A 25,362-nucleotide genomic window follows, 5' to 3' on the forward strand; every position below is an offset into this window, starting at 1 on the left:
CAAGACAAAGGAATATCAGGCCTGGTCGCTGCTAATAGTCTGGAGGAACTTCCTAGATGCCTTTTGAGTGGAGTGACCCTTTCTTACTCCACATAACATGTTTTCTCAGCTCCTGACTTCCTCTGCGGTTTGTCAGCACTCTCTTTTTAGCCTAAGACTAGTTAGCAAACAAGGGAGGTTGTCATTTCCTCATCGTGAAGCTTTGTTCCTCGTGGGGGCTAGAAATCTCTTTCTAGCTCCAGATTGTGAAGGCTTCCTGAGTAAGCAGCGTGTCTCCATCTCCCTCTCTAGGGGCTCTTGGGTGGATCTTGCACTCTAGAAGGAACAATGGACCTCTGGCTTTGGTCACTTTACTTCCTGCCAGGTAAGTACTATGGGGAAATACTTCAGACCTCTGAATGAGGTTTGAATTGGCCACAAGTAGAAGAGTTGCCTGGTAGCTCTAGCTCTGATGTTTCTGGATGGATTCAGTTGCAAACCAACACCTAGGGCAGGACAAGAATGGAGGCCACGTGAGGTGTTGGATGCCCTCCTCACTCATTCCCAGGGCTCTGCTAATTCTCCTTTCTCCACTCCAGACACTCTCCTGTTTCAGTCAGGTGTTAACTCTGTCACCCAGGCTGGAGTGCAGTGGTGTGATCATAGCTAACTGCAGTCTCATACTCCTGGGCTCAAGTGATCCTGTCACCCCAGACTCTCTAGTAGCTAGGACCACAAGTGCATGCTACCATGCCCAGCTAATTTTTAATTTTTTTGTAGAGTTGGGGTCTTGCTGTGTTGCCCAGGATGGTCTTAAACTTGTGGCCTTAAGTGATCCTCCTGGCTCAGCTTCACAAAGCTCTGGGATTACAGGTGTGAGCCACTGTGCGCAGCCAGGTGTTAACTCTTAAGAGTTGAAGGTGTCATCTCTCCTAAACGTATTGCGTATTATTATGGGATCTTGAAGCAAGTGTCTCCATACTTCTTTCTTCTTATCTCTATGCTCTTTCTATAGATCTTTTTCAGTCCTGAATTTCCAGCTTTCAACCCTAAATGAAAACTCTGTAATCCATTCAGTAGCTCTAATCTATTTCCTGAATTCCATATCTCAATTTACAGCTGTCTCCTGGGCAACCCCTACTTCAATATTCCACTGAGATTTGAAATGTAGCCCACCTAACCTTACCTCAAACTCCTCATTGATCACCATCCGAACCAGCTATTTCACCTGTCTGAAGTATCTCTGATCATCAGCCACAAAATGCCAGAATGGCTAATTACCACCTCTTCTGATTTATCCTCATTCAGACCTTGATCCAATCAATGGCCAAATCATGCAGTTTCTAGATCCATATCTACCAGGATAAGAAGCAGCAGCAATTGACATTAGGAAGGTAACAGAGGAAATGAACAGGAAAAGAACACACAATCCCCTCTTAACTATCTTTCCCACTTCTTCTAACTCAGGATGCCTGCAGCACCAGATTAATTTTCCTAAACTTGACTTCTAATCACAGGATTACCTCTCCCAAGAACCTCTAATGACTTCTACTGCCTATTGAAGTCAACGTACACTCCTCCTTGTACCCCCCTTTCATACTCTGAGCACCACACTCCCCAACACTTTCCTAACCTCCGGCCAACAGGACTCCTCCTTGAACACAAGCCATACACTCCTGCCACCATGCCCTTGCCCATGCTGTGCCTTCTGCCAGGACCAGGAACACCCTTCCTCTCACCTTCACCATTCTTTCTTTCTTTTTTTTGAGACAGAGTCTCTCTCTGTCGCCCCAGCTGGAGTGCAGTGGCATGATCTTGTCACACTGCAACCTCCGCCTCCTGGGTTCAAGCGATTCTCCTGCCTCAGCTTCCCAAGTAGCTGGATTACAGGTGTGCGTCATCGTGCCTGGCTAAATTTTGTATTTTTAGTAGAGATGGGGTTTCACCATGTTGGCCAGGCTGGTCTTGAACTCCTGACCTCAGATGATCCACCCATCTTGACTTCCCAGTGTGCTGGGATTACAGGCTTGAGCCACCACACCTGGCCACCTTCACTTTTTATGGGTTCTTCAAAGTTCATCTCAAACTTCACCTCCTTCTTGTAGACATTCCTGAGGCCCCTCTTCTGAGCCCAATAGCTGCCTTGTATTATGTTTAATGTGTGTCCATCTTAATTTGGTTTATTCAGTGACAAGTTCCTTGTGGGTTGAAATGGCTTCCTGTTGATGTTTGCTTTCTTTGCGATGTCTTGAGTATGAAAGAAATGCAGGTATTTGTTGAGCTGAAGATCGAAAATCTCTAAAAGTCCAGTGGAATGGAGTTTACATGAAACATCAAACACTGTGAGAGGCCGTAGGACATAGGAGGGTATGGTGGATGGTTAACTAAACTTAGGCCTGAGGAGGAAGAGGGGATTTGGTGGGGAGTGGAAGACCTAAAGGCATGAAGGATCCTCAAATTGCACGACTTCAGTCTGTCCTGAGAAGTACCCCCATTCTAGGTGGGCCAAAAGGGATCTCACTATGGGCCCCACCCTCCTCCAGTCATGCCCATGCCCACAGGGTGAGGAGTTCGCAGGCCAGGGAGATGCATACACCCCAAGCCCACACCCAACCCCACTTTTTTGAGACAGGATCTCACTCCTGTCACCCAGGCTGGAATGCAGTGGTGCAATCACGGCTCACTGTAACCTCAACTTCCCAGACTCAAGTGATCCTCCCACCTCAGCCTCCTGAGTAGCTGGGACTACAGGCACATGCCACCACTCTTGGCTAATTTTTGTATTTTTAATAGAGATAGGGTCTCACCATGTTGCCCAGGCTGGTCTCAAACTCCTGGACTCAAGTGATCAGCCTGCCTCAGACTCCCAAAGTGCTGGGATTATAAGCCCCAGCTAGCATGCCCTACCCAAACTCTCTTTTAGAACTAGAATTCCCTGTCCACATGACTGTGGGCCCCTTTTCAATGATGGTGCAAGCTTCTATCCTGGGTCTTCCTCTTGAGATTGACCCCTGGCCTATAAAAGGTAGCCATAGGTGGCTATTTGGGAAGAAGGTGAGGGGTGGACAAAGACTGTACTTGCAAGCTGAGGTATCTACTATGTATATACCAGGACCCCTGTGCTGTGGGCAGGAGGAAGGGATGAGAAGGAAGGTGGGCAGAGGCTGGGGGCAGGAAGCTTGGGGTTGTTTTCCCTGCATGGCCACGGAGTAGAGTGAACATCCAAAGAAGGTGCATTTGTCAAGTTAGGTAAGTAAAGCGAATTTTATTTAACAGTTCATTAACTTGATTTATAACTTAAAAATATTCAGATATACGGTATTTGGGCCTTAATCTGTACTCCTACCCCAGGTCCTGCAAATGCTGGGGTGGGCCTCCCTAGGGCCTAGTACATGAGGCACAAACTGTAGGCCACTTTGCCTGGAGCCCTGTCTAGAGCTCTTTAATAAAGCAAGGCAGTGTCATGCAGTGTGAGCTTTCAGACCTTTTTACCTTGACCAATACTACATACATACACACATACATACATACAAACATATATACATATATACATTTGATGCTGGGACCCAGCACACACACACACACACACACACACACACACACTCTTAAAATTTATTCTTTATTCTTTGACATGAAGATGAGTTCTAGGCTTCAGCAGCTGGGTGGATGATGGGATCATTGGAAGAGTATGTGAGGGTTTTGGAAGAGAAATCAGTTCTTTCTTGGCTGTCCTAAGTTTGGCATATATCGTACACATTCAAGTAGGGTCCGAGTGGAGATGTCAGAGGCAAGTCTGGAGCTCAGAGGTAAAACTGGAGATCATGTTTTGATGGAATCTATAGCATTAGCCATAAAAGCCATGGGAGTCAATGAGCGAGTGAGGGCAGAGAGGGAGGGAGGACAGAGAAAAGAACAGGTGCAAGGCACAGGCCCTGGGTTAGCCCAGTATGGAGAGGTGGGAGAGAAGGAGAGGAAGAACGCAGGCTGACAGGGAGCCACCACTGAGGGTGTGCACTGGGGAAGCCACACCAAGGGTGTGTTTCAAGATGGGCCTGCTCCATTCTGTCAACCGCTGCTGAGAGGATGAGGGGAAACAAAGATAAAGAGGCAACCATTACATGTGGCAACAGGAGAACTTCAGTGACTTGACAAGAGCAGTTTCAGTGGAACACTGGACACGAAATTCTGATAGGAGTGGATTGAAGAGAAATTGGGAGGTATGGAAGTGAATCTGATTTAGCAAATTTGATGACTGGTTTGATAAAGAGAATAAAGAGGTGTGTTGGGAGGTGAAGGGGAGGCAAAGATCAACTGAGGAGTTTTTAAAGATGGGCAAAGCCAGGCACGGAGGCTCACGCCTGCAATCCCAACACTTTGGAAGGCCGAGGTGGATGGATCATTTGAGCTGGGATTCAAGACCAGACTGGGCAACATGGTGAAAGCCCATCTCTACCAAAAATTTAGCCACGTGTGGTGGCAGGCGCTGTAATCCCATCCATCTACTCAGGAGGCTGAAGTGGGAGCCTCAATTGAGCCCAGGAAGTGGAGACTGCAGTGAGCCAAGATTGCACCACTGCACTCCAGCCTGGGCGACAGAGAAAGACCCTGTCTTAAAAAAAAGAAGAAGAAAAGATGGGCAATAGCAGGACATGTGTGTAAGCTATGGCAATGCTAGAGGAGAAGGCCATTTTTCTCCAATAGCCAGAGAAAGAAACAGGATCATTGCAGACAAGAAGAACTAAAACATATGTGAATGATGGACTCAGGATACAGGTGGAGGGGCTGGCCTTTGAAAGGAGATGGACACTTCATTCGTTGTGACAGGCTGCAGGCCTGGACACACCCAGGCTACTGTATTTGGAAATAAGAAGCTGAGTGGGATTTTTCTCATCCTTTTTAAAAAAATCCATGCCCCTTTTGATAAACATAAAAATCACAGGCCAACTCTCCTCTTCCTGAGATCTGCTCTGATTTGAGTTGACTAGGTCCTCATTTGCACTTCCACTGGAAAATCACCCCTAAGTGGGTGCCAGAGTCCCTCTCCAGAGCTCCCCAGCCACCAAGGACCTATGAACCTTGACCTTATTTTGTATGGTGAAAATGTTTTCCCATTTTCCAATCATGTATTTACATCCAGTTATATATTGAGAGTGATCCTTTAAGCCACATTTCTCCCTCTTCCCTATCATAACCACTGAAAATCAAGTCACCAATTTAGAGATTAATGTCACTTAGCAGCCTCTCAAAAATATTACTATTGAACAGGTTGGTTCCTTTCGAAGCCTGCTCCAGTTCCTCCTTTTCTTCCCCGGAATCATTTGTAAATGTTGTATATCCCAGGATTGCAGAAATGCAAGGGCACCTGGGACACTTGTTGAAAAACACATATTTCTAGATCATGCCACAGATAGATGTAATCACCATTCCTAAGCACAGGATCAGGTCGTCTGCATTGTAGCCATTCTCCTCAGATGAGTCTCATGCACACTGTGCTACTTTAGATGCCTAAACCAGTAGCTTATATCTGTCTTTTCTCTGTTTTCAAAATCTGCTTTACTAAGTCTTGGGAATAGGTTAGAAGCTACCATGAACTTGAGGAGAACTAGTTTCTTTTTCTTGGGGTCTGGTCATTTTCACATCACCAGCTACTGCTTCCTTGTGGACCAGAGCTCAGCATAGCCAGTAGCTTTCCTTGCACTTCATCCATCCAGGGTCTGCACTAGGAGCTGAACAGGCAAGCCAGGGATTTACCGAAAGCTCAACCCTGGGCAGCCTGAGGCTGCTGGAGGTTGCTACATAGGTGATGACCCCATTTCTGCTATCTTCCCCCTGCCCATTTTGTACCATCTTGCTCTTGGGAAAGTGGCATTCACACCTCCTTCCTGGCTGGGTTAGTCTCATTCAAACACTTCCATGTGCTTCCACCCTCGGCGTTCAGCTTCCCACACAGGTGGGGGCTGTCTGGATGCACAAGGTGATTCCTCCAGACCTCCCTTTGATTGTGTCTTTGTCTGTTGATTGACACTTTGTGACAGGTCACCTTTTCATTGCAATGTCTAGTTGTGAGGCTACCTCATGACTCGATTTCCAGTGGGTTTAAAGCTGTGCTGGGCTTTTCATGTGAGGGTTTCCATGTCAGAGTTCATGTTTTTGGCTGGTCCATCTGCCTTAGTTGGCAATTAATCAGACATGGCCTTACCCTCTTCTGTAGTCTTTACCACGTTTATGTCAGCTACACTTTTAGATCTCAACATGCTCCCATACATCCTCCCTCTCTAACCCTCCCCACCCTCCCCAACCCCCTTTTCTGCTCCCACAATTGTTTTTACCTCTTTACCATTGTCAGAATTCTTCCCTTTGCCCAGCATGTCTTTATCCCAAAGTCTCAATCCCCACCTGTTTCCTAAGCTTCCCCTGACTCTCATTTGACTAAACTCCCTAGTGCTCTTCTTAATGCATGCCCTGTGGAGAAATCTCAGTATGTTTGCAAATTTCTCTCCGCCCATGGACATGCTATGTTCTCTCTCATATCCTGGTCTTTTAGGGGACTGTTCTGGCTGTTTGGAAGACTCTCTTCTCTTCCACTTCAGCCTTCCAGCCCCACCTCACCACACATGCACACGCTTTACCCTATGAACTTTCTTCCCAGAAATATGCAGACACTTACGGGATCCACTTAGTTGGCAATTACTCAGGCATGGCCTTACCCTCTTCTGCAGCTGACTCAAGTGCATTAGACCTGACCTCTCTCACTCAAAGCATAAGCTTTATGATGTCAGGGACTCATGAACCACATCTTGTATCCCTCCCCATCACACATACAGTGTGTGCACACCTATGCACACATGCACACACACCCTCAATTCCCCTTCTATGTCCCCCGCCTCTGTGATGAGCATCGTCACTCTCAGTTGCCCTCCATACCCATTCCTTCAGGTCACAACTCAGACATCGCTTATTCCAGAAAGCCTTCCTCCAACCACGCCACCCCCTGCAACAGCCTACATCAGGTGCCCAGGTTCGCTCCTTCCAGGGAACCCCATGCAATCTCTCTCATGGGATGTATTACACTGCTCACTGGCCATTGATTGGTATCACTCACTAAATGATTTGTTCCTGAGGGAGGGATGCCGGCTGGTTTACTGTCACAGGAAAGACATTCAATAAACGCTTGTTGAATGATCTAATAAATAGAACTGCAGACGAATGGCTGGATGGATGCGGCTGAGCGAAACCAAACTGGAAAGGAAAACCTGTTGCAACACAACCGCACCATGCTGCCAGCACCACGCTGAGGTCACATGGGGGTTGTATGCTGTTTGGGGTCACCTGAGGCATATTATGTCTCCTTGGAGTGGGAGATATACTTTTGATTATCATCTCAAGGGTTTCGTGTCTGGCTTCTTACGGGTTTGGGTTCAGTGGTGAGGCCAAAGTTGAGGGTTAAATTAAGGTAACACTAGGGCATAGGATTGGGGGTGAACATAGAGCTGGCCTGAGGTTGTGGGTAGGGTTGGGGATGGGACGAGGCTGAAGTTGAGACTAAGGGTAGAAATGAGAATAAGGGTCGGGCACAGTGGCTCAATCCCAGCATTTTGGGAGGCCGAGGCAGGCAGATCACTTGAGGCCATGAGTTCAAGACCAGCTTGGGCAACATAATGAAAACCCCATCTCTACAAAAAAGACAAAAATTAGCCAGGCATGGCAGCATGCACCTGTAGTCCCTGCTACTTGGGAGGCTGAGTTGGGAGGATTGCTTGAGCCCAGGAGGTTGAGGCTGTAGTGAGTCATGATCACACCACTGCTCTCCAGCCTGGGTGACAGAGTGAGATCCTATAAGAGGGAGGGAGGGGGAGAGAGAGAGAGAGAGAGAGAGAGAAGAAAGAGAGAGAGAGGGAGGGAGGGAGGGAGGAAGGGAGGGGAAAAGAAAAGAAAGAGAGGAAGGAAGGAAGGAAGGAAGGAAGGAAGGAAGGAAGGAAGGAAGGAAGGAAGGAAGGAAGAGAAAGAAAGAAAAAGAGAGAGAAAGAAAGAAAGAAGAAAAGAAAGAAAAGAAAAAGAAAAAAAGAAATGAGGATAAGGCTGTGGCTAAGGATAGGCTGAGGCAAGGCTAATAATGGGGACAGGGCTAGATCTGGGGATGAATGTGAGATTGGGCTGGGGCTTGGGCTATGGTTGGCGAGAGAGCTGGAGCTGGGAAATGGATGGGGCTGGGATATAGCTAGAGATAGGGCTCCCTCTGCATTAATCTCTTCTCCCTGCAGTATCAGGGGCCCTGAGGATCCTCCCAGAAGTAAAGGTAGAGGGAGAGCTGGGCGGATCAGTTACCATCAAGTGCCCACTTCCTGAAATGCATGTGAGGATGTATCTGTGCCGGGAGATGGTTGGATCTGGAACATGTGGTACTGTGGTATCTACCACCAACTTCATCAAGGTGGAATACAAAGGCCGAGTCACTCTGAAGCAATACCCACACAAGAATCTGTTCCTAGTGGAGGTAACACAGCTGACCGAAAGTGACAGCGGAGTCTATGCCTGTGGAGCGGGCAGGAACACAGACAGGGGGAAGACCCAGAAAGTCACCCTGAATGTCCACAGTGGTAGGTTCCTCTGCTGATTGGAGGCTCAGACTACCCAGAAAATGGGAAGACTGGGACAGTCATCTAACTGTAACAGTCCCCTAGACTCTGACACTGTTGCCATATAAGCCACATAATGATTGAGATCCATATGAAACCTCGTAGTCAATTAACTTCATGGTCCACAGAATTTTCTACCCAACATGGACGTAAGGAACAAGATAGGCACTCTCTTTGTATTGTCCATCCTACCCAGGGCATGAGGGGAGTGGGGGCTTGAGATTGAGGAGAGGCTCTGAGATGGAGGAAATTGGAAGCAAAGCGACATAACTATCCTATGTAATTGTCCCATGAGAAATAAAGGAAAGACACTAATTTACCCAGCCACACTTATAGGCCAATCTTATTACTCTATGACCTGATCCTTTATTTCTCTGGAATCCTGCCTTTCTCCTTTCCTCCACCGAGTTCCCCACACATATGCAGCAGTAATTTAACAGCCTAGAATCCCAATGACCTCTGCTGATTTTGCAGGGAATGTTGACTGGACTAGGGGAACCAGTATTTCCTCCAGGGAAGCCCCCAACACAGCTCCTGTTCTGCTTCTTTCAGTGGACCCTGCCCTCATCCCCTCACTGTCATCCACTTTGGCTGAATTAGTTTCAGTTTATACCAACAGACCCTTCCCCAAGCCTCAGTCTCCTCCTAGAGATCACCAACACATTCTGCTTCCCTCCAATAGAATACGAGCCATCATGGGAAGAGCAGCCAATGCCTGAGACTCCAAAATGGTTTCATCTGCCCTATTTGTTTCAGATGCCTCCATATGCCAGTTCTTCCAAAGTCGTAACCAGAGGTCAGTTCACCATAGCGAGGGTAGGAGAGGTGGGTGACATGCTGCGGCAGTGTGAAAATGGAGGAGGGGGTCTATGTTCAGTTCATAGAGTGGCTGGCAGAGCTGAGCTGAGTCTTAGGTGTGTATTCCCTGCCTTTAGAGAGGATACATACCTCCCTGAGATCTGCTGTCCATATCCTTCAAGCCTGTCCAACAGTCAGGTCACCTGGTCCTAGCTGCAGAACTTACGTATTACCACCAGGTGGCACCACAAGCAATGACGTTTTGCTCCACTCACAAAATCTAGCTCTTTTATGAATGACTGCGGAAACCAAGACTGGGCAGACATTTCCCAGCTGGAGATCATCATGTCTCGTGCTCCCCGTAGGGCTGTCTTCTACCTGCTGGCATCTAATGATTTTTAACTCTATTTTGCAACTAAAAGATTAAGGATGTTCATACTAATGATACCTTTACATTTTGATATCATTGTCCAGTTTTAAATGCATTTTGACATGCAATATTTCCATCATATTATCCCATATGCCGATGAAGTGGATACATTAATTGAACAACATTACACTAGGTAACCCCGCTGAGAGCCAAGAGGGATAGTGTAATTGAACAGATCGTGTAGCCAAGGTCGTGACTGATAGGTGTGAGATGGGGGAGAACAGATTAGCACACAAATACAGCACAAGGCAGAGTGGGAATAGAACTACAAAAAAGTTTCTCCCCCTGCTCAGAGCGGGGCAAGCTCTTCTACCTCGGAAGTCAGGGAAGGCTTCCTGGAAGAAATGGTATTTGAAGCAAATATACTTGGAATTGACTAGGCCTGGATAGCATGTTAAGAAGGATTTTAGGCCACGAGGACTGCAAGAACAAAAGTAGTCTGCATAAAAGGGAAGGGTATGTTGTGGAAAGAAGTGGTGACCTAATCCTGTTGGAGAATAGAGTATATAAAAGGAACATCATTTTTTTCCTGCTACCTCCTGCAGTTACCACACCAGCTCAAAGGACCAAGGTTCCTCCAGTCCACCACTCCTCCCCCACCACCCAAATCACCCACCACCCTCGAGTGTCCAGAGCATCTTCAGTAGTAGGTGACAAGCCCCCAACCTTCCTGCCATCCACTACAGCCTCAAAGATCTCAGCTCTGGAGAAGCTGCTCAAGCCCCGGACGGCCAGCTACAACCACCACACCAGGCTGCACAGACAGAGGTAAGAGAACACTGTCCAGGATCTAGATGTAGGCTTGAATTAGGAGATCCACTGAAATCCACTGCAATGCCCATTATTAGACACCTGCCTTGGCTTTGTCTCTAGGCCACTGTGAAATATACCACCTATGAATATAGCTCATTAACTCATTAGCTCTTTTAACAAAAACACACTTGTCAATGCCCCAGCATTGATCCTGTAGCAACTAGTGAGACCCAGCTCTTCCTGTCACTCAGATTCATTCAAATCTATTTTGATGGGGAAGAACTAAATGAGAATAAAAATAAACTTAACTATTAAACTAGTAATATAAAATTACTTTCACTCATTTCCTTTTACTGTTTTAATGTGGCTACTAGGAAATTTAAAATTACATGTGTGACTCACATGTCTCCTGGACAGCACTGGTCTAAAGGCTGGGGTGCAGTCCAGGGAAGTACTGCAATATACCACTAGGGGGAAGCATTATAGCAGACTCAAAAAAAAAAAAAAAAAAAAAAAAAAAAAAACCCTACAATAATCAAAACTGGTTTTGCATAAGCAAAGACAAAGGTGTTAGTGAGAAACAGGACCTCCAAAATCCTTTGGGTTCTATAGGTGTGAGAAACTGGGGTCATGAGAACCAAGTGGTTTCAAATAGAACCAGGACTCCTGATTCCTAACCTATTAGTAGGGAAAACATCAAGTACAACCAGCATTTTCTTACTCTCTACTATGTGGCCGGCATTGTGCTATGTCCTGAAGATACAAGAAGATGACAATATGCAATATCCAGATCTTACTAACATAAGTCTGACTGTGATAAAGCCTGAAACAGCCATGACCGCAGAATTGGAAACCCAAAGCGCGCGCGCGCGCACACACACACACACACACACACACACACACACACACACACAGTCTGGCTTACCATAATTAGGAAGAAAAGAGGACTTACACAACGTCTTTTAAGAAAAGTAAGATTTCAATATGTAGAGAAAATTGAGGGGAGAACTTCTAGGCAGAAGGAGCACTATGAGAAAAACATCCTTTTCCCCACCATTATAAGGAACTAGCCCGGTCAATATCTGCAATAATCTCGTGAAGAAACTGACGTGCTGAACATTGGAAGGTGCGTTAAATTCCTTATATCCACTCTTATTTCATCCTCATAACAGTTCTGCGAAATAGATTTTACTATACCTATTTACGAAGAGGTAAGGCTCAGAGAGATTAGGAGACTCATTCAAGATCACACAACCAGTAAAAGGCATAATATGAATTTGAATTCAAGTTTCGTGACTCCATAGGCAAGTCTTTTTGAGCGGGGAGTGGAGTGAATTCTGTTAACAAAAGGACAAATCTGTAAGTCATCTCCAAAAACGTTGGCCACACAGAAGCACGCCCTGAACCTACCTCCTTTAATAATCTCTTCCTCCCTCTCTACCTTTCCTTCCCTCCCCAGAACATTGGACTATGGCTCACGGTCTGGGAGGGAAGGCCAAGGATTTCACATTCTGATCTCGACCATCCTGGGCCTTTTCCTGCTGGCACTTCTGGGGCTGGTGGTGAAAAGCGCTGTTGAAAGGAGGAAAGGTGAGTGGCTGGGCTGGGGGCTTGGGGAGGGAGAGCTGAGCTGCCCAAAGAGCCCAGAGCGTTCGGAACCCTCTTTTGAACTTCCATGGGAAACTCAGAGAGCTTTTGATGAGCAGCCTGGGGTGTAGGGAAGTGGAGGCCACTGGTCTGAGGAGGACAGCGCCCTGGGCCCTTTGGTCTTCAGGGCAGGGCGAGGCGGTGCCTCGTACATTCCCCACGCTTGGAGCATCTCCAGGTCAGACACTGACAAGCCCGAGGGAGGAGGCAGCCTTTCGTTTGGGGAAGGTGGCACGGGCCTCTGATGCCATTTTCCTCCCTCTTCCTGTGACTTTGCGGGGAAGCCCTCTCCAGGCGGGCCCGCCGACTGGCCGTGATGATGCGCGTCCTGGAGAGCTCCCAGAGGACCCGCGGGTCGCCGCGACCGCGCTCCCAAAACAACATCTACAGCGCCTGCCCGCGGCGCGCTCGTGGGGCGGATGCTGCAGGTGAGCGGCCGGGCGAGCCACGGGGAGAAGCGGAAAGAGTGCGCTGGCACCGGGAAGGCCGGGCGCCTCGGGGCGCACTCCTAGGTGCCAGGGCTTCCCGCAGGGTGGAGCTGGGGGCGGTAGCACGAGAGTGGGGCGGGAGCCTCGGCCACCGCCTCACCCCGCCCTCGCTGTTCCCTAGGCAAGGGAGAGGCCCCCGTTCCAGGCCCCGGAGCGCCGTTGCCCCCCGCCCCGCTGCAGGTAAGGTCTGCTCCTTCTGGGATTGGCAGCCGCGGCCCGACTGGACGGCCCCAGCCCTGGGGTGGGGCCTGAGTGCGGCTTCCCGCGCCGCCCCCGCGATCTGGAGAGCGGGTTTCCCAGCAGCTCCTGGGCCCTGAGTCCAACAAGTTGTTTTAGTTTCGTCTTTCTTTGGTGTCAGGAGGTTGAATACCGGGAACTGTGGAAGACCTGGTTCCGTGGCTTCTAGCCAAGCAGTTGTCATGGGATACGTGCGTGCTGGATGCCGCTGGCTTAGCAGAGAATGATAGGTGGCAGCTCCACAGTTCTGTGAAAGGCTTTCTAGTGGAGGAGATTAGATTTCTAGGAGGTCCTAGGGAGGTGGAAGCTACCTAGACAGTTTCACCTTCCTGTGCGCGAGAACTTTCTAGTAAACTTTCGAAGGTGAGAGGAAGTAATTTACCCTTCACTGGAGGCGGTTAGGCCTGGTCTAGAGGAGACTTGGGAGAGATGTAGACAAGGTTCAACACATTGAGTGAGGAGGATTCATCTTTAAATCTAGACTGGACGGAAACTCGCGTTTCCATTCATGGCCACTGATGGTTGGGTGGAAAGCCTTTGTCCATTCATCTTTGTTTAAGAATTGAGATGAGAAAGCTTTTTATTCTCTAAAGGAGCCTACAGTGTCCAAAACACGCAGAACCCAGAATAAAGATTTTTTTAAAAGGGTGTGGTAAAATCCCTGTTTTTTTTTTTTTCTTTAAAAATAATTTATTTGATTCTGATTACAAAATACAAGTGAGGAGCACGGGCAATGCCTGTAACCCCTTGGTCGCACATCTTCCCAGTCTATGCTGCTGTAAATACCCATTGTACAACAGCAAGCTCGTGTTGTCCCCAAGCGCTTGCACATTCTAACAGCTGCAGTTATATGACCAGGTGGAAAGTTAAACAGATGCTCCACTCACAAGGTAGGGCCCCTCCAATTAGTCTTCCGGCTCCCTTTTGCTTGTAGTAACTGGTTGCTCTTCCTATTGGTCATAGATAAATTACACCTGCACAATTCTCCGCGTGCTTTCAAGTAACCTCAGAAAGCAGTGACTAAGCTCCCTTTCCTTGCTTCCAGCTTCCTATGTCCCAGGCTACCTGTGGCACCTGGACTGCTGCTGCCCCTGGGTCCCGCACATTCCAGGGCCACGATGGAGGAAGGGCAGGCCAGGCCAAGCATGAAGAATTAACTGTCTTTATTGGGCTCAGACCAGGAGTCCGTGCGTCTTGATGACCACTGTGTGTCAGTTTTCTTCTCCACGTTCTCGGCCTGTTTCCGTAGCTTCATGAGCTGTTTCTTCTTCCGGTAGTGAATCTTGACCTTCTCCTTCCTCTTCTCCTCCAGCGTGGCTGTCATTGCCTGGTACTTCCAGCCAACCTCGTGAGCCAGGCGCCCCAGATAGGCAAACTTTCTTGTAAGCTTCAGACGCATGATCTTGAGGGCAGCAGGAACCACCATCTGCTTTTTCTTGTCGTGGGGTGGTGGGACGCCATCAAACACCTTGAGGTGGTCCGGGGCGGCCTGGCCTCACTTGGTCTCCTGGGGCAGCAAGCCTTGCACGGTCTGCCAGAAGATGGGACTGGGGGCTGGAAAGTGGTAGGGGCCTCAGGAAGGGTTGGTGTTCATCCACTTGCAGGGGAAAGCCAAGTACTTCAACTTGTTTCTGCAGAAATTGCCAGAAATGTTGATGCCCTTGCAGGGTACGACCACCACCTTCCGGCCCAGCAGTACCTAGTTAGCCACGATGGCCGCCAGGGGTTCCAGGAGATGGCCTCGACCATCAGGCACCAGGACCTGCACTTCCGCCATCTTCGGCAGCCGCCTGGGAAAAGAAAATCCCTGTTTTAATTCGAGTGTAGACTAAGCTAATGCAGCAAGACTCCAAAAGATAGGGCCCACACGGTGGAAGCCTACTTCCCTGTCCCCAAGTAAAGGCTCAGAGACAGAGGGACAGGAAGAGGTGGCCTGAGCCAGTGAGCCAAGAGGTCGTCTCGGTACTGAAATTCCCTCCGTCTGGTTGCTGCACCATCCTCTGGAGTCTTACCAGCTCCATGGTCAGTACTTAGGCACCAGGACCGTATGCACGTCCCAGCTTACAGGAGAGAGGAAGAGAATGCTGCTTCTTAAGCCCATGACCCTGACGTTTCCCACCATTTCCACTTGCATCCTACAGGCTGAAACTTAACCATGTAGTGACCCTCCCTTCAGGCAGGCTGAGAAATTTAATCCCCAGCTGGTCAATCATGGACCTGGCTACAAAGGGAACAGTAGTACCCAGCAACAAGAGGCAGTTCTGTGCAGTCCCCTCCGGCTTCTCCAACTTGCCCTTCCCCACTCCCGCTAGAGAAGGTTCACACCTGCATGGCAGTGTTCAGCAGCCTGAGTGTAGTAGGCATTCAGTAAGTACTCATTGAAAGGAACTTCGGTATATTTTGTACTTTACTAAAGAGGGAAGCAGCAGCAGCTTGCTTCAGAAATATGTGCACACGGTCCTAGTACATATGTACTGACCGTTGAGCAGGCAAGACTCCAGAGGATGGTGCAGCAACCAGTCCGAGGGACAGATAGGCGCGACACTGTCTGTCTACTCCATCTTTCCAGCAGCTCTTTTCTCTAAAACTGCCCTATGACTACACAGACCCTCACCTGGGCCTGCACTTTGTTCCAAGCTGACCCTGCCTTTTTACTTGAAACTCTCATTCCCACTATTAGGGGCAAAAAACTTGATGGAACAAATTTACAACAAGGTGCCTATGCTTAGTGACTCATTATTATAGCCTTTAATAATGGGGAGCATTTCCATTTCTTAAGCCAAATAAGTTAATCTCAAATTATGAACTATAACAGGCAGTGAAAGATAAATTTTGGGGGTTTTTTTAAGCAAATCTAAAACCATCTCTATTATCAGACAAAGAAAGTTAATTAAAACATAATAGAAGAGATAGTGTGAGAGACTAACAAAGGGTTTGCTCACTTTTTTCAAAGTTCATTTAATTTAACAAAAACAAAAAACCATGTCATACATCGAGGATTCCCTCTGCTTCATCCTCTTCCCCATCCTCAGCCTCATCTTCTTCCCCATCCTCAGCCTCTTCTTTGGCCTCTAAAGGAAGCTCGGATATTACTGCCTTCCTTCTCACCCTGGAAACTTCATCTTGATCATCTCTCTTTTTTCTCTGTGTCACCTCCAACTTCATGTATCATTTCTCCTATTGTTATGTGCTGGTTAATTTGCTTCAGGTTGACATCTTGAGCTGTTCTGGGATCCAGGCCTTTCTTGACCAGTCTTACATCATCTAAGTGGAGTGCTACCCACATGTGCTTTTTAGCTCTTTCATTGATTACTTGACTGAGTTTCATCCTCACTGATATTTACACCAGGACCATCTAATTTTGTTTCTTAGTTTTCTTTGCTCTCACTGTTACTTTTCTTTTCAACCTTCTCTTTTTTCTTCTTTTCTGTTTTGTGACTTCCTACTTCCTTGACTGATGGAAGACGTATTTTCAAAGCAAGCTGCTGCTGCTGCTTCCCTCTTTAGTAAAGTACAAAATATATAAAAGTTTCTTTCAATGAGTGCTTCCTGAATGCCTACTATATTCAGGCTGCTGGAAGTCTAATTCTCAGAGCTTGTGTTTAAATACATTACTGTCCCCCTTGTGGCCTTCTTCAGTGGATGCAATAGTAACTATGCCATGTGGGGGTCATTGGCACAGTCCTGTCCTCTAAGAACTGACCGTCCTCAAGGTGGATGATCCTGAAGTTTCCCTCTGGGGAAAAGGAGCACCAGTGTGCCCTGTGGGCTGCCATCTTATCCCCTTCACCACCCATCCCCTTCCTGAATGCACTGTCACGACGCCACATCACAGCGTCTCTGAGCCCTTACAGAGGTGCCGAGGGTGACTCACTCGACTTCTGAATAACTGCCTAAGAAGATGCATATTTATTCCGTAAGTCACAGCATCTTATCCCCGAGGGGATACTTCTCTGGCAGCTGGATCTCTTTCAGGCCCATGCTTAGCCACATGATTTTACTCTGAGCCCTATTTAAGGCATTTCCTGCCCACGTTAGGTCTCAGTGTTTTCCAGTTATCTCGGGTGAGGCACTACCCTGAAAATCCCCAGGGCTGCTCCACTTGATGGAGCTGAGCCATCTCTGTGTCTTTGCCTTCTGGAACTCAGCAGCCATGCCCATGCTCCATTGCCCGCTATGAAAATCCACCTGGGGAGATATTAAAATCACCCTACCCAGATCCAGTGATGCTTCTTTCATTGTCCCCAGGTGTCTGAATCTCCCTGGTTCCATGCCCCATCTCTGAAGACCAGCTGTGAATATGTGAGCCTCTACCACCAGCCTGCCGCCCAGATGGAGGACAGTAATTCAGACGACTACATCAATGTTCCTGCTTGACAACTCCCCAGCTGTCCCCCGACCCCAGGCTCAGACTGTGGTGCCAAGGAGTCTCGTCTGTCTGCTGATATCCAATACCTGCTTCATGTGTTCTTAGAGCCCTCATCACTTCCCATGCCCCATCTTGACTCCCATCCCCATCTATCTGTGCCCTGAGTATGGCTCTGCCCTCAGGTCCTCTTGCACACCTTGGCAGCCTCCTGTAGTTGACAGGTAAGCTGTAGGCATGCAGAGCAATTGTCCCAATACCACTTGCTTCCTTTCCAATCTAACAGGCTGTGGGATTTGCAGAGCATTTCTTCCATGTCTTTGACCACAGGGTTGTTGCTGCCCAGACTCTAGTTCACATGGCATCAGGCTGGGGCAGAGGCATAGCTATTGTCTTGGACATCCTTCTCATGCTTGGGTCTTACACAAATAGAAGGCTGTTGCTCTGAGTTATGTGGACATGCCTCAGCCCCATGGACTAGGCAGCGGTCTAGTATAAAAACACTCCCGGAAACGCCTTTGCCCTGATCCAAAAGTTAGTACTTCTAGTGAACCTCTACTTATCTCAAGTTCTATGCTAAAGGCAATTTATCTTGATGTGATGAGGTATTCTAAATTTCAGAACCAAGCTTGTTAGCGAGATATGCATATATATCCATAAACTCTCTTTACTTTGTCTCCATCACTTGATGCACGTAAGTGCCCTGACCTCAGCATCTCTCCTCAAAAAAAAAGTGTTTGTCATCTCTTTATCTTTCTTCCATAGCCTGGCACTGATGTTTGTGCACTTACCTTAACTTTTATCTATTTTAGTCATCCAAAGCTATTACATTTCTTGGCTTTCACAAATGTTTCCCATTTCTTAGGCAGTTCCAGACAATGTATAGCAAGGTGGGGAAGGAAAGCAATAAGAAATTCCTGGATAGCACTTATGTCATGGAAGAAGAGATATCCCACCTCCTACATATACTATTTGTCTAAGTTTTTGGAACAAGGTCATAGTCAGACATTATATCTTTAGATTGATGTCGACCACAAAGTTCAGCCAGAGCTTGAGGCTAGATGCCGAGCTTTGCTGCTGGGAAGAAGGCCTCTTCTGGCTATACTGCACAGTCTCACTGGGCATTCATCCAGAAATAGAGAAGAAAGGCTGCCAGACTTGAGTTGTATTGTCTTTTATTAGCAGGGAATGTCATCACAGATTGGACGGTACATCCAGGTGCAATGTCACCATCAGCAAGGTCAGCTTGACACTCAAGTGGCACATTAGGGAAGAATGACTAGGACAAAAAAAAAAGGAGGGCACCAAGGGAAAGGGATGATGGGGTGGGTTGGTGAGTATGAGTGGGAAATGAAATGTTTAGTGAGGATCTGCTTTGTGCTGGGCACTTTAATCCACATTTTATCATTTGCTTTTCAAACCGATGCACCTTACCCTCACCCCAATGCTCTGTCCCTGCAGATATCAGAAGACAGTGTGATTTTCACACTCTAAAGTTCAGTTTTACATCCCATCATCCCTCTCTGTTTTTTAACAATCCAAAGACAGACCAGAAAAACCACCACAATTTATTAAGTACTTACTGAGCACCCATCCACTGCCCCACACTGTGGCAAGGATTCTGAGGGGTAAAGAAGCATGGGGCACAATATTCTGCTGCCTTCATGTAACTTACAGTCTCACAAATAAATAGAACTTCAGTTGAAATACTGATATTAATTAAATAGAGTTGTAATAAATACAGGAATCTTCTTTGTAGACTCTTCACAGCATCCAGAGGCACCTTCCCTGACTGTCACTGGGGCTGCTTAAAGAACGACTTCTTTGACAATAATCCTGGGCCAAAAATGGGACCCATGACCAAGGGTATGAAGTGTCCAGTGAACAGCATAGGAATGGAGACTGTTTGAAATGACACAGGGAATGATCCAGTGGGGGAAGGGGGGTCCTGATCTAGACATTCAGAGCTTGTAGAATTGCTGCATCCAGGTCAGAAGAATGTCCACTTCCCCAAGGGCTTTGGTCAGAGCTGCTTCTATGTCCAACTAAAGGGAAAAGAGGGTTGAAGGTCAACCATGTTAGCTATGAGAATAGTCTTTCTTCCAACCCGCCATGCCAAAAATAGACCTGACTCCAATCCATGGGATGGGTCACCTTTGGGATGGCCTCTGATGAGCTCACCTGCTTGTCACTTTTCCTCCATCTACATGTGTTTGTCTGCTTCAGGGGTGAGGACAAATGGGCTAGTGAGTATCAGTGGGCAAGGAACATGGAAAAGGCACATGGCACCCCTAACAACAGGAACCACAAACTCCAGTATAAGGTGGATGTGTCCCACCACCTGAATCCACTGCACAGGTGAAATGAGCCCAGGTGGCCAGTCTCCATCAGATGTTATTGCTCTTCACCATTTATTTACAGGCTGATGCATCTCTTCCTCAAATAAAAAGTGATCAAAATCATTTATGTTCTGAGGGTAGCTGGGGATGAAATTTGGGTTTTCTTTGTTGTCATAATTTTGGAAAAGCAAATATTTTTCTTTGTTGTCATAATTTTGGAAAAGCAAATGTAATTTCCCGTAATTGTTTTTCACAACTAGACCAGTTGAGCATCATGGAAAATACATGGAAAATACGGGGTAGGGGTGGGGTGTCTCCCTCTCTTCTGACTTCAGTTGCCCAGCTCAAGTACCCACAAAACACAGGGAAATTTCCTCTAGCAAAATCATCTTGTAGGAAAATATAAAAGCACTTTAACCTGAAAACTGGAAGAAAAAAGACTTCACTTAGTTTATGATGCTTCTGCAAATATACCTGTGCTCCTGCTAAGTCAGGGGGCTTTGGGGCAAAGCTGATGGCGTCCCCTGCATTACATTCTGCATTGGGTCTCTGAGGCGCCCTCATGTGATGGTTCAGAATAGTCTATTCTACTGGATGGGCAAGCTCTCAGCTCTTGGCCTTACCTGTTTGAATGCTCTCCGGAATAGCAGAAACCGCCTGTGTGCACTGTCTCTGATGGAAAACATCTCATTTTCCTGCTGCATAACATGAGAAAAGAAGTTGTGCCAAGTTTTAGGTAGGAGCAGATGCAAGCTCCCTCTCACTTTTCCCTCTCACTTTTCCCAAAAGCCTGAGAGCCCAAGGCTGAATCCTGCATCTCCAAGGTAGCCAATTCCAAACTCCCACCTTGTGAAAGGGGCTGCCTCCTTTAATTCTCGCAGCAATCCTGCCAGGCAGGAGTGGTCATCCCCATTTTACAGATAACAAACGGAAGCCCAGGAAAGTGGAGGACTTTGCAGAGGGTCACCCAGCAGACTGGAAGCAGACCTAGACTTGAACCCAGAGTTGCCAGTATCCAGAGCCTGTGCTACTCACACTGGGTTGCAGTTGTGACACGATGAGAACAAAGTTGTTGGCCAGAGTAGAGAATGACTTCAGAGTCCTGACTTCAACTGTTCTATTGTGGTAGTTTTTGAAAACAGTTTTCAAGTAGAACTCCAGCAGGGTGTGGACAAGGTAACAGCTCTCAGCATCCTGAGGAAGGTCGGGGTCACTGCTGAGCCAAGGCCTCTGGCCACCCTGACCCCCTGAAGGAACAACCCACATGCCACCCAAGGCAAGATAAGCACAGCAGAGATAGGGATCTTCTAGGAGGTGATGATGAACCTAAGATCTGTAGGAGTCTTCAGGAGCCATGGAGAGCAGCATCTTTGTTTGACAGGAGGAACCAAGACCCAGGGAGATAAATGACCTGCCCCAGGTCACACAGTCAGTCAGTGGCAGACACAGCCTCGCTCTCAGGATTCCTGACTGCTCATCTGGTTAATATTCTCTTTCTTCTATGCCACATGGTCTCTTTAACAGCTATGGGGATGTGATGGACCCTGAAAAGGGCTTGAACTTGAACTTGGTGATAGAGAGTTGGCTGGAAAATGACTGAGAACAGAAGAAATGAGGAGAAACTAATATCTTTGGACACAGCAATTGCACTCTAACCCCCTCAAGCTCCTGAAGTGCCACATCTTTCAGGGCTCAGGGCTCAGCAGGTTTGTGCTCACTAGATGGGTGATGAGAAGATGGTGACCCATCCTTGATAACATACTCTACCTGATCGTGATGAAAGAAAGGATGAATCCTTTTGTTAGGTATTATTTTAAGTCATGAGCTCACTTCGCAAAGAGAAAGAAAAGTTGTCTCTGGGTTAGGGGTCAGCATAGAAACCATCTCTGCAAATATGTGCTGCTTCCCTAGACCCCTAAATCTATCCAGTCTGTGAGATACCAAAAGCCAGATGGACCAAAGGAGGACCCAGGAAAATGGACACAGAGAAAAGCATGAAAATGGAAGAGGGGATATGAACCTGAGTAGATGCCCATTGGGCCTACAGAAGTAAAAGAGAAATATATAATTCTCTGGCTAAATGGAGAAAGATGTTTACAAGCCTCCACCCTCTCCATCTCCCAGTACCACTGCACACACATACCACATAGCAGTAACCCCAGACACTGACTTCCCTGGCTCACAGCCTAGCCCTGTCCTGTGTAAGGTCAGTCCAGGGAAGAAGTGAAGGGCTTTCATCAACCTCCCCTAAGAAAACCTTGCACTCCCACCCACACACAGTAGACCGGACGCACAGAGGGTGGTGTCCCTGAGGTCTGATTACCGAGACATTCTGCAGAACCTTCTGCTGCAGCAGCCGGACACTCCTGATGTTATCCTGAGCTTGCTTTGCAAACAGAAAGAAAAGACATCTCCAGGTTAAGGATCAGCATAGAAACCAACTCTGCAAATATGTGCTGCTTTCCTAGACCCCTAAATCTATCCAGTCTGTGAGATCTCCAAGGCCAGAGAGACCAAAGGAGGACCCAGGAAGGGCTGGGCTGAACTGGCCCATGGGGAGGGGAGACAAGGTTGCAGCCATGAAAATAACTAAGCTTGGCCCCCCAGGAGCAAATGGAGTTCTAGGAGTTCTTCTTATTCTTAGAGCCTGAACACAGATTTGATAAGGAAGCGGTTTGATGCCTCTGGTCATTTGACATGGGAGGAAATAAGCCTATCTGCTTTAAGAACCACTACGGGCAGGATTTGGGCTCCATATTGCACATGGCGGGGAAGCAGGATGTGGGGGAGGACAGCCTGTATGCCAGAACTGCCTCTCTTGCCCTTGGAGCTTCCTCCACAGCCCAGCTACTCATTCCAGTTCTCAGATTTAGAGCCGAAGACTCCATTCGGGATGAAGCCTGGATGAATCTAGCTCTCTTCATGGTTTCCCTTGGGCTCTGTTTATTTCACAGAGCCCCAATTTTTTCTGCTCACATTTTTTCTGAGCCCCAATTTCCTCATGTGTAAATGGGGCTTGTGGTGCCTTCTGACCTCACAGAGTTATCACATGGGAAACTGGAAACTGATTAGGAAGCTGCGAAGGACTCAAGAATCATAAAATAGCTTCCCCCCACCCCACCAGCCCACTGCCCCTGGGAACCCCCACAGCTGAGTCCAGAACAGCTCTTTACTCACCACAGTGTCTTTCACAGCCCAGAAGGCTTCCCACAGTTTCTGGGGAACAACCCCCTTCACTTGGCAGGGCCCAAATTGGAATTCTTGGCCCTGGGCCCCTGGCACCTGGCTCCAGAGAAGCAGGATAAGACCCAGGCAAGGGAGCACAGCCATCTGCATTTGGGAGACCGTTGCCAGCAAAGGAGGGCAGAGGGTCTGCTAAAAGAAAGAGAGGCAGCCTGTGAGGCTGGCCCTGTGACCCAGAGTGACATACCCTGGGAAAATGCTTTGAGGGTGTCCCCAGGTCAATCCTGGGGGCTCTCCAATGGGAAAGTTGAGACTATTGCAAACCGGCAGCCTTGCTAGGGTGCACTGAGGGTGAAGCAGGGGTCTTCCTGCCCCTCAGACTTAAAGCTGCTGGTCTTACCATCAGTCCACCTGCTCTTCCCCACCTTGGCCATCCACACCCGCACGCCCTGCACCTCCTCCTTCTCCACCGCAGTTCTCTCTAGCCTCCAACCTACAAGTCAGAATTTGACCCAGAAGAGTGGAGAAATGGGAGGTTCTAATGTGCCTCGTCTGGGGAGCCCAAACCTAGGAAAACAAAGAGCTGAACTAGACATGTGCTTGTCCAAGTTCTGCCCTGAAGTCACGAGGCACACATAGACAGGCAGGTCTTTTTCTCCTCCCCAGGAGACGGCTGTCCCTCACTCCTCATCACAAGGGAGCAAGGGGTTAATCCTGGTCCCAGGGAGGGACACAGAGGGCAGGTCAGAGTCATACACAGACTCTGCCACCTCCACTAACCACTCATTCTTGAGTCTAAGAATTCACTTTTTTTTTTTTTTTTTTTTTTTTACCAAATAAGAGGGAGGCATCAGATTTCCCAATGAATCATCTCTAAAGCCTTCCTCTGAAGTGCCGGTTGGGAAGGACTGTGTGAAGAACCTCCAAGCTGGGGAACCTAACGCCATTATGTATTTATTATAACCGATGCAGAGAATTTCTTTCCACCTGCCTTCTTTTTTTTTTTTTTTTTTTTTTTTTTTGAGACGGAGTCTTGCTCTGTCGCCCAGGCTGGAGTGCAGTGGCGCAATCTCGGCTCACTGCAAGCTCCGCCTCCCGGGTTCACGCCATTCTCCTGCCTCAGCCTCCTGAGTAGCTGGGACTACAGGCACCCGCCACTGCGCCCGGCTAATTTTTTTCTATTTTTTAGTAGAGACGGGGTTTCACCATGGTCTCGATCTCCTGACCTTGTGATCCGCCCGCCTCGGCCTCCCAAAGTGCTGGGATTACAGGCGTGAGCCACCGCACCTGGCCCCACCTGCCTTCTTTGCCCTTTGCTCTTTCCCTCCCTCTCTCCATCCCTCCCTCCTTACCTTTCTTTCTTCCTTCCTTCCTTGCTTTCTGGCTCCCTCCCTTTCTCTCTTTCTCCCTTTCTTTTGTGCTTCTTTACACAATAATTTAAGAACCTTTCTTACTCCAGGCACTGGTCTGACACCTAAAGAAACTGCCTCCCACCCCTACACCGGGAGGAAGACCAGAGAAGACCCGGTTCTGCTGGCACCTGGGCTAGGGAGGCAGCGACCCCTGGGTTATGGGTCACGGGGCACAGGGGCTATGCTTCAGCATCTCTCACAATGTCTTTTCATTCTGTTCTTTCAAACTCCACAGGCTTTTTTTTTTCTCTCTCTTTTTGACAGGATTTCACTCTGTCACCCAGGCTGGAGCCAAGTGGCATGATCTTGGCTCACTGCAACCTCTGCCTACCAGGTTCAAGTGATGCTCATGCCTCAGTCTCCCAAGTAGTTGGGATTTTTGTATCTGAAAATATCGAAAACACATGCCCAGCTAATTTTTTTTTTTTTTTGTATTTTTAGTAGAGACAGGGTTTCACCATGCTGTCCAGGCTGGTCTCGAGCTCTTGACCTTAAATTATCTGCCCACCTCAGCCTCCCAAAGTGTTAGGATTACAGGCATGAGACACCGCACCTGGCTAAACTCCACAGGCTTTGTAGCCTCTGTTGAAAATTCATCTCTCAGTCTCGTGTTCCTCCCGGCCTTCCTCCCAAGCAGCCTCGATTGTTCTTGGTGTTAAATTGGCAAAAGCAGCTCCTCATCACAGTCATGTCTTGTCCCTACATCCTTCAAAAAATTGACTTCTGCTGTCCCCAGAAATAAAGCAGAGGTCTAGTCCTTTCACAAATAAAGCAGAGGTCTAGTCCTTCAAAGAAAAATACCCAAGAATCCCCATGCTCACCTCTGGTCCTGTAAGTGATGCTTGAGGGCTGGCTGCCTGGAGGGGGCTGGTTCTTTTTGCAGAAAAGAAAAGTTGGACAGGCACCCTAACCATTCGCCAATCAGAGGCGTAGCTGTGAGTGGAAGGTTCCCATCCCAGCCGTGGAAGTCGTTTCAGAAGTAAATGTTTGCAGGCAAGCAAGGCTTTGTGGAGATTTGGGCATATATATGGGGGCTGAGGGGGGAGGGGTGGAGGAAAAAGAGGGAGGTGGAGAAAGGGAAATTGGTCATGCTT

At 47.9% G+C, this 25,362-nt stretch overlaps 2 protein-coding genes and 1 pseudogene across 6 annotated transcripts; 1 reads left to right on the forward strand and 2 right to left on the reverse strand.

The window, feature by feature from the left end:
• Positions 1 to 174: 174 nt before the first annotated feature.
• On the forward strand, positions 175 to 19,796 carry FCMR (Fc mu receptor). Of its 3 annotated transcripts, none has more exons than XM_007988659.3 (8): positions 175 to 364; positions 8,241 to 8,576; positions 9,298 to 9,411; positions 10,389 to 10,611; positions 12,056 to 12,186; positions 12,528 to 12,671; positions 12,853 to 12,911; positions 17,217 to 19,796. In XM_007988659.3, exons 1-8 carry the CDS (start codon positions 328 to 330, stop codon positions 17,343 to 17,345), a joined length of 1,173 nt encoding a protein of 390 aa, XP_007986850.1. In that variant the 5' UTR covers positions 175 to 327; the 3' UTR covers positions 17,346 to 19,796. The 3 variants fall into 3 exon arrangements, with proteins under 3 accessions (XP_007986850.1, XP_072867653.1, XP_037841555.1); XM_073011552.1 differs by lacking the exon at positions 175 to 364 and adding an exon at positions 372 to 852; XM_037985627.2 differs by lacking the exon at positions 175 to 364 and having other exon boundaries at positions 8,271 to 8,473.
• Positions 12,920 to 17,206, reverse strand: LOC119619599 (large ribosomal subunit protein uL13 pseudogene; annotated as a pseudogene).
• Positions 19,274 to 25,362, reverse strand: IL24 (interleukin 24). 3 transcript variants are annotated; one of them, XM_007988657.3, is made up of 6 exons: positions 25,090 to 25,362; positions 22,851 to 23,045; positions 21,997 to 22,059; positions 20,709 to 20,867; positions 20,297 to 20,371; positions 19,274 to 19,379 (listed from the first exon to the last, which is right to left on the reverse strand). In XM_007988657.3, the coding sequence occupies exons 1-6, from the start codon at positions 25,180 to 25,182 to the stop codon at positions 19,296 to 19,298; spliced, it is 669 nt and encodes a 222-aa protein (XP_007986848.1). In that variant the 5' UTR covers positions 25,183 to 25,362; the 3' UTR covers positions 19,274 to 19,295. The 3 variants fall into 3 exon arrangements, with proteins under 3 accessions (XP_007986848.1, XP_007986847.1, XP_037841556.1); XM_007988656.3 differs by having other exon boundaries at positions 22,851 to 23,048; positions 25,090 to 25,360; XM_037985628.2 differs by lacking the exon at positions 25,090 to 25,362 and adding an exon at positions 24,815 to 25,052 and having other exon boundaries at positions 22,851 to 23,048.

This window comes from Chlorocebus sabaeus, chromosome 25 (genome assembly GCF_047675955.1).
Source record: "Chlorocebus sabaeus isolate Y175 chromosome 25, mChlSab1.0.hap1, whole genome shotgun sequence".
Lineage (NCBI taxonomy): Eukaryota > Metazoa > Chordata > Mammalia > Primates > Cercopithecidae > Chlorocebus > Chlorocebus sabaeus.

Coding starts and splice junctions, on each gene's coding strand:
- FCMR (XM_073011552.1), top strand. CDS start 462: ATGGATTCAGTTGCAAACCAACACCTAGGGCAGGACAAGAATGGAGGC. Junction 12,672..12,852: donor TCGTGGGGCGGATGCTGCAG/GTGAGCGGCCGG, acceptor GCTGTTCCCTAG/GCAAGGGAGAGGCCCCCGTT. Junction 12,912..17,216: donor TGCCCCCCGCCCCGCTGCAG/GTAAGGTCTGCT, acceptor CATTGTCCCCAG/GTGTCTGAATCTCCCTGGTT.
- IL24 (XM_007988656.3), bottom strand. CDS start 25,182: ATGGTTAGGGTGCCTGTCCAACTTTTCTTTTCTGCAAAAAGAACCAGC. Junction 22,060..22,850: donor GGGCTGTGAAAGACACTGTG/GTGAGTAAAGAG, acceptor CTGTTTGCAAAG/CAAGCTCAGGATAACATCAG. Junction 19,380..20,296: donor TCCGGAGAGCATTCAAACAG/GTAAGGCCAAGA, acceptor TTTTCCCTTTAG/TTGGACATAGAAGCAGCTCT.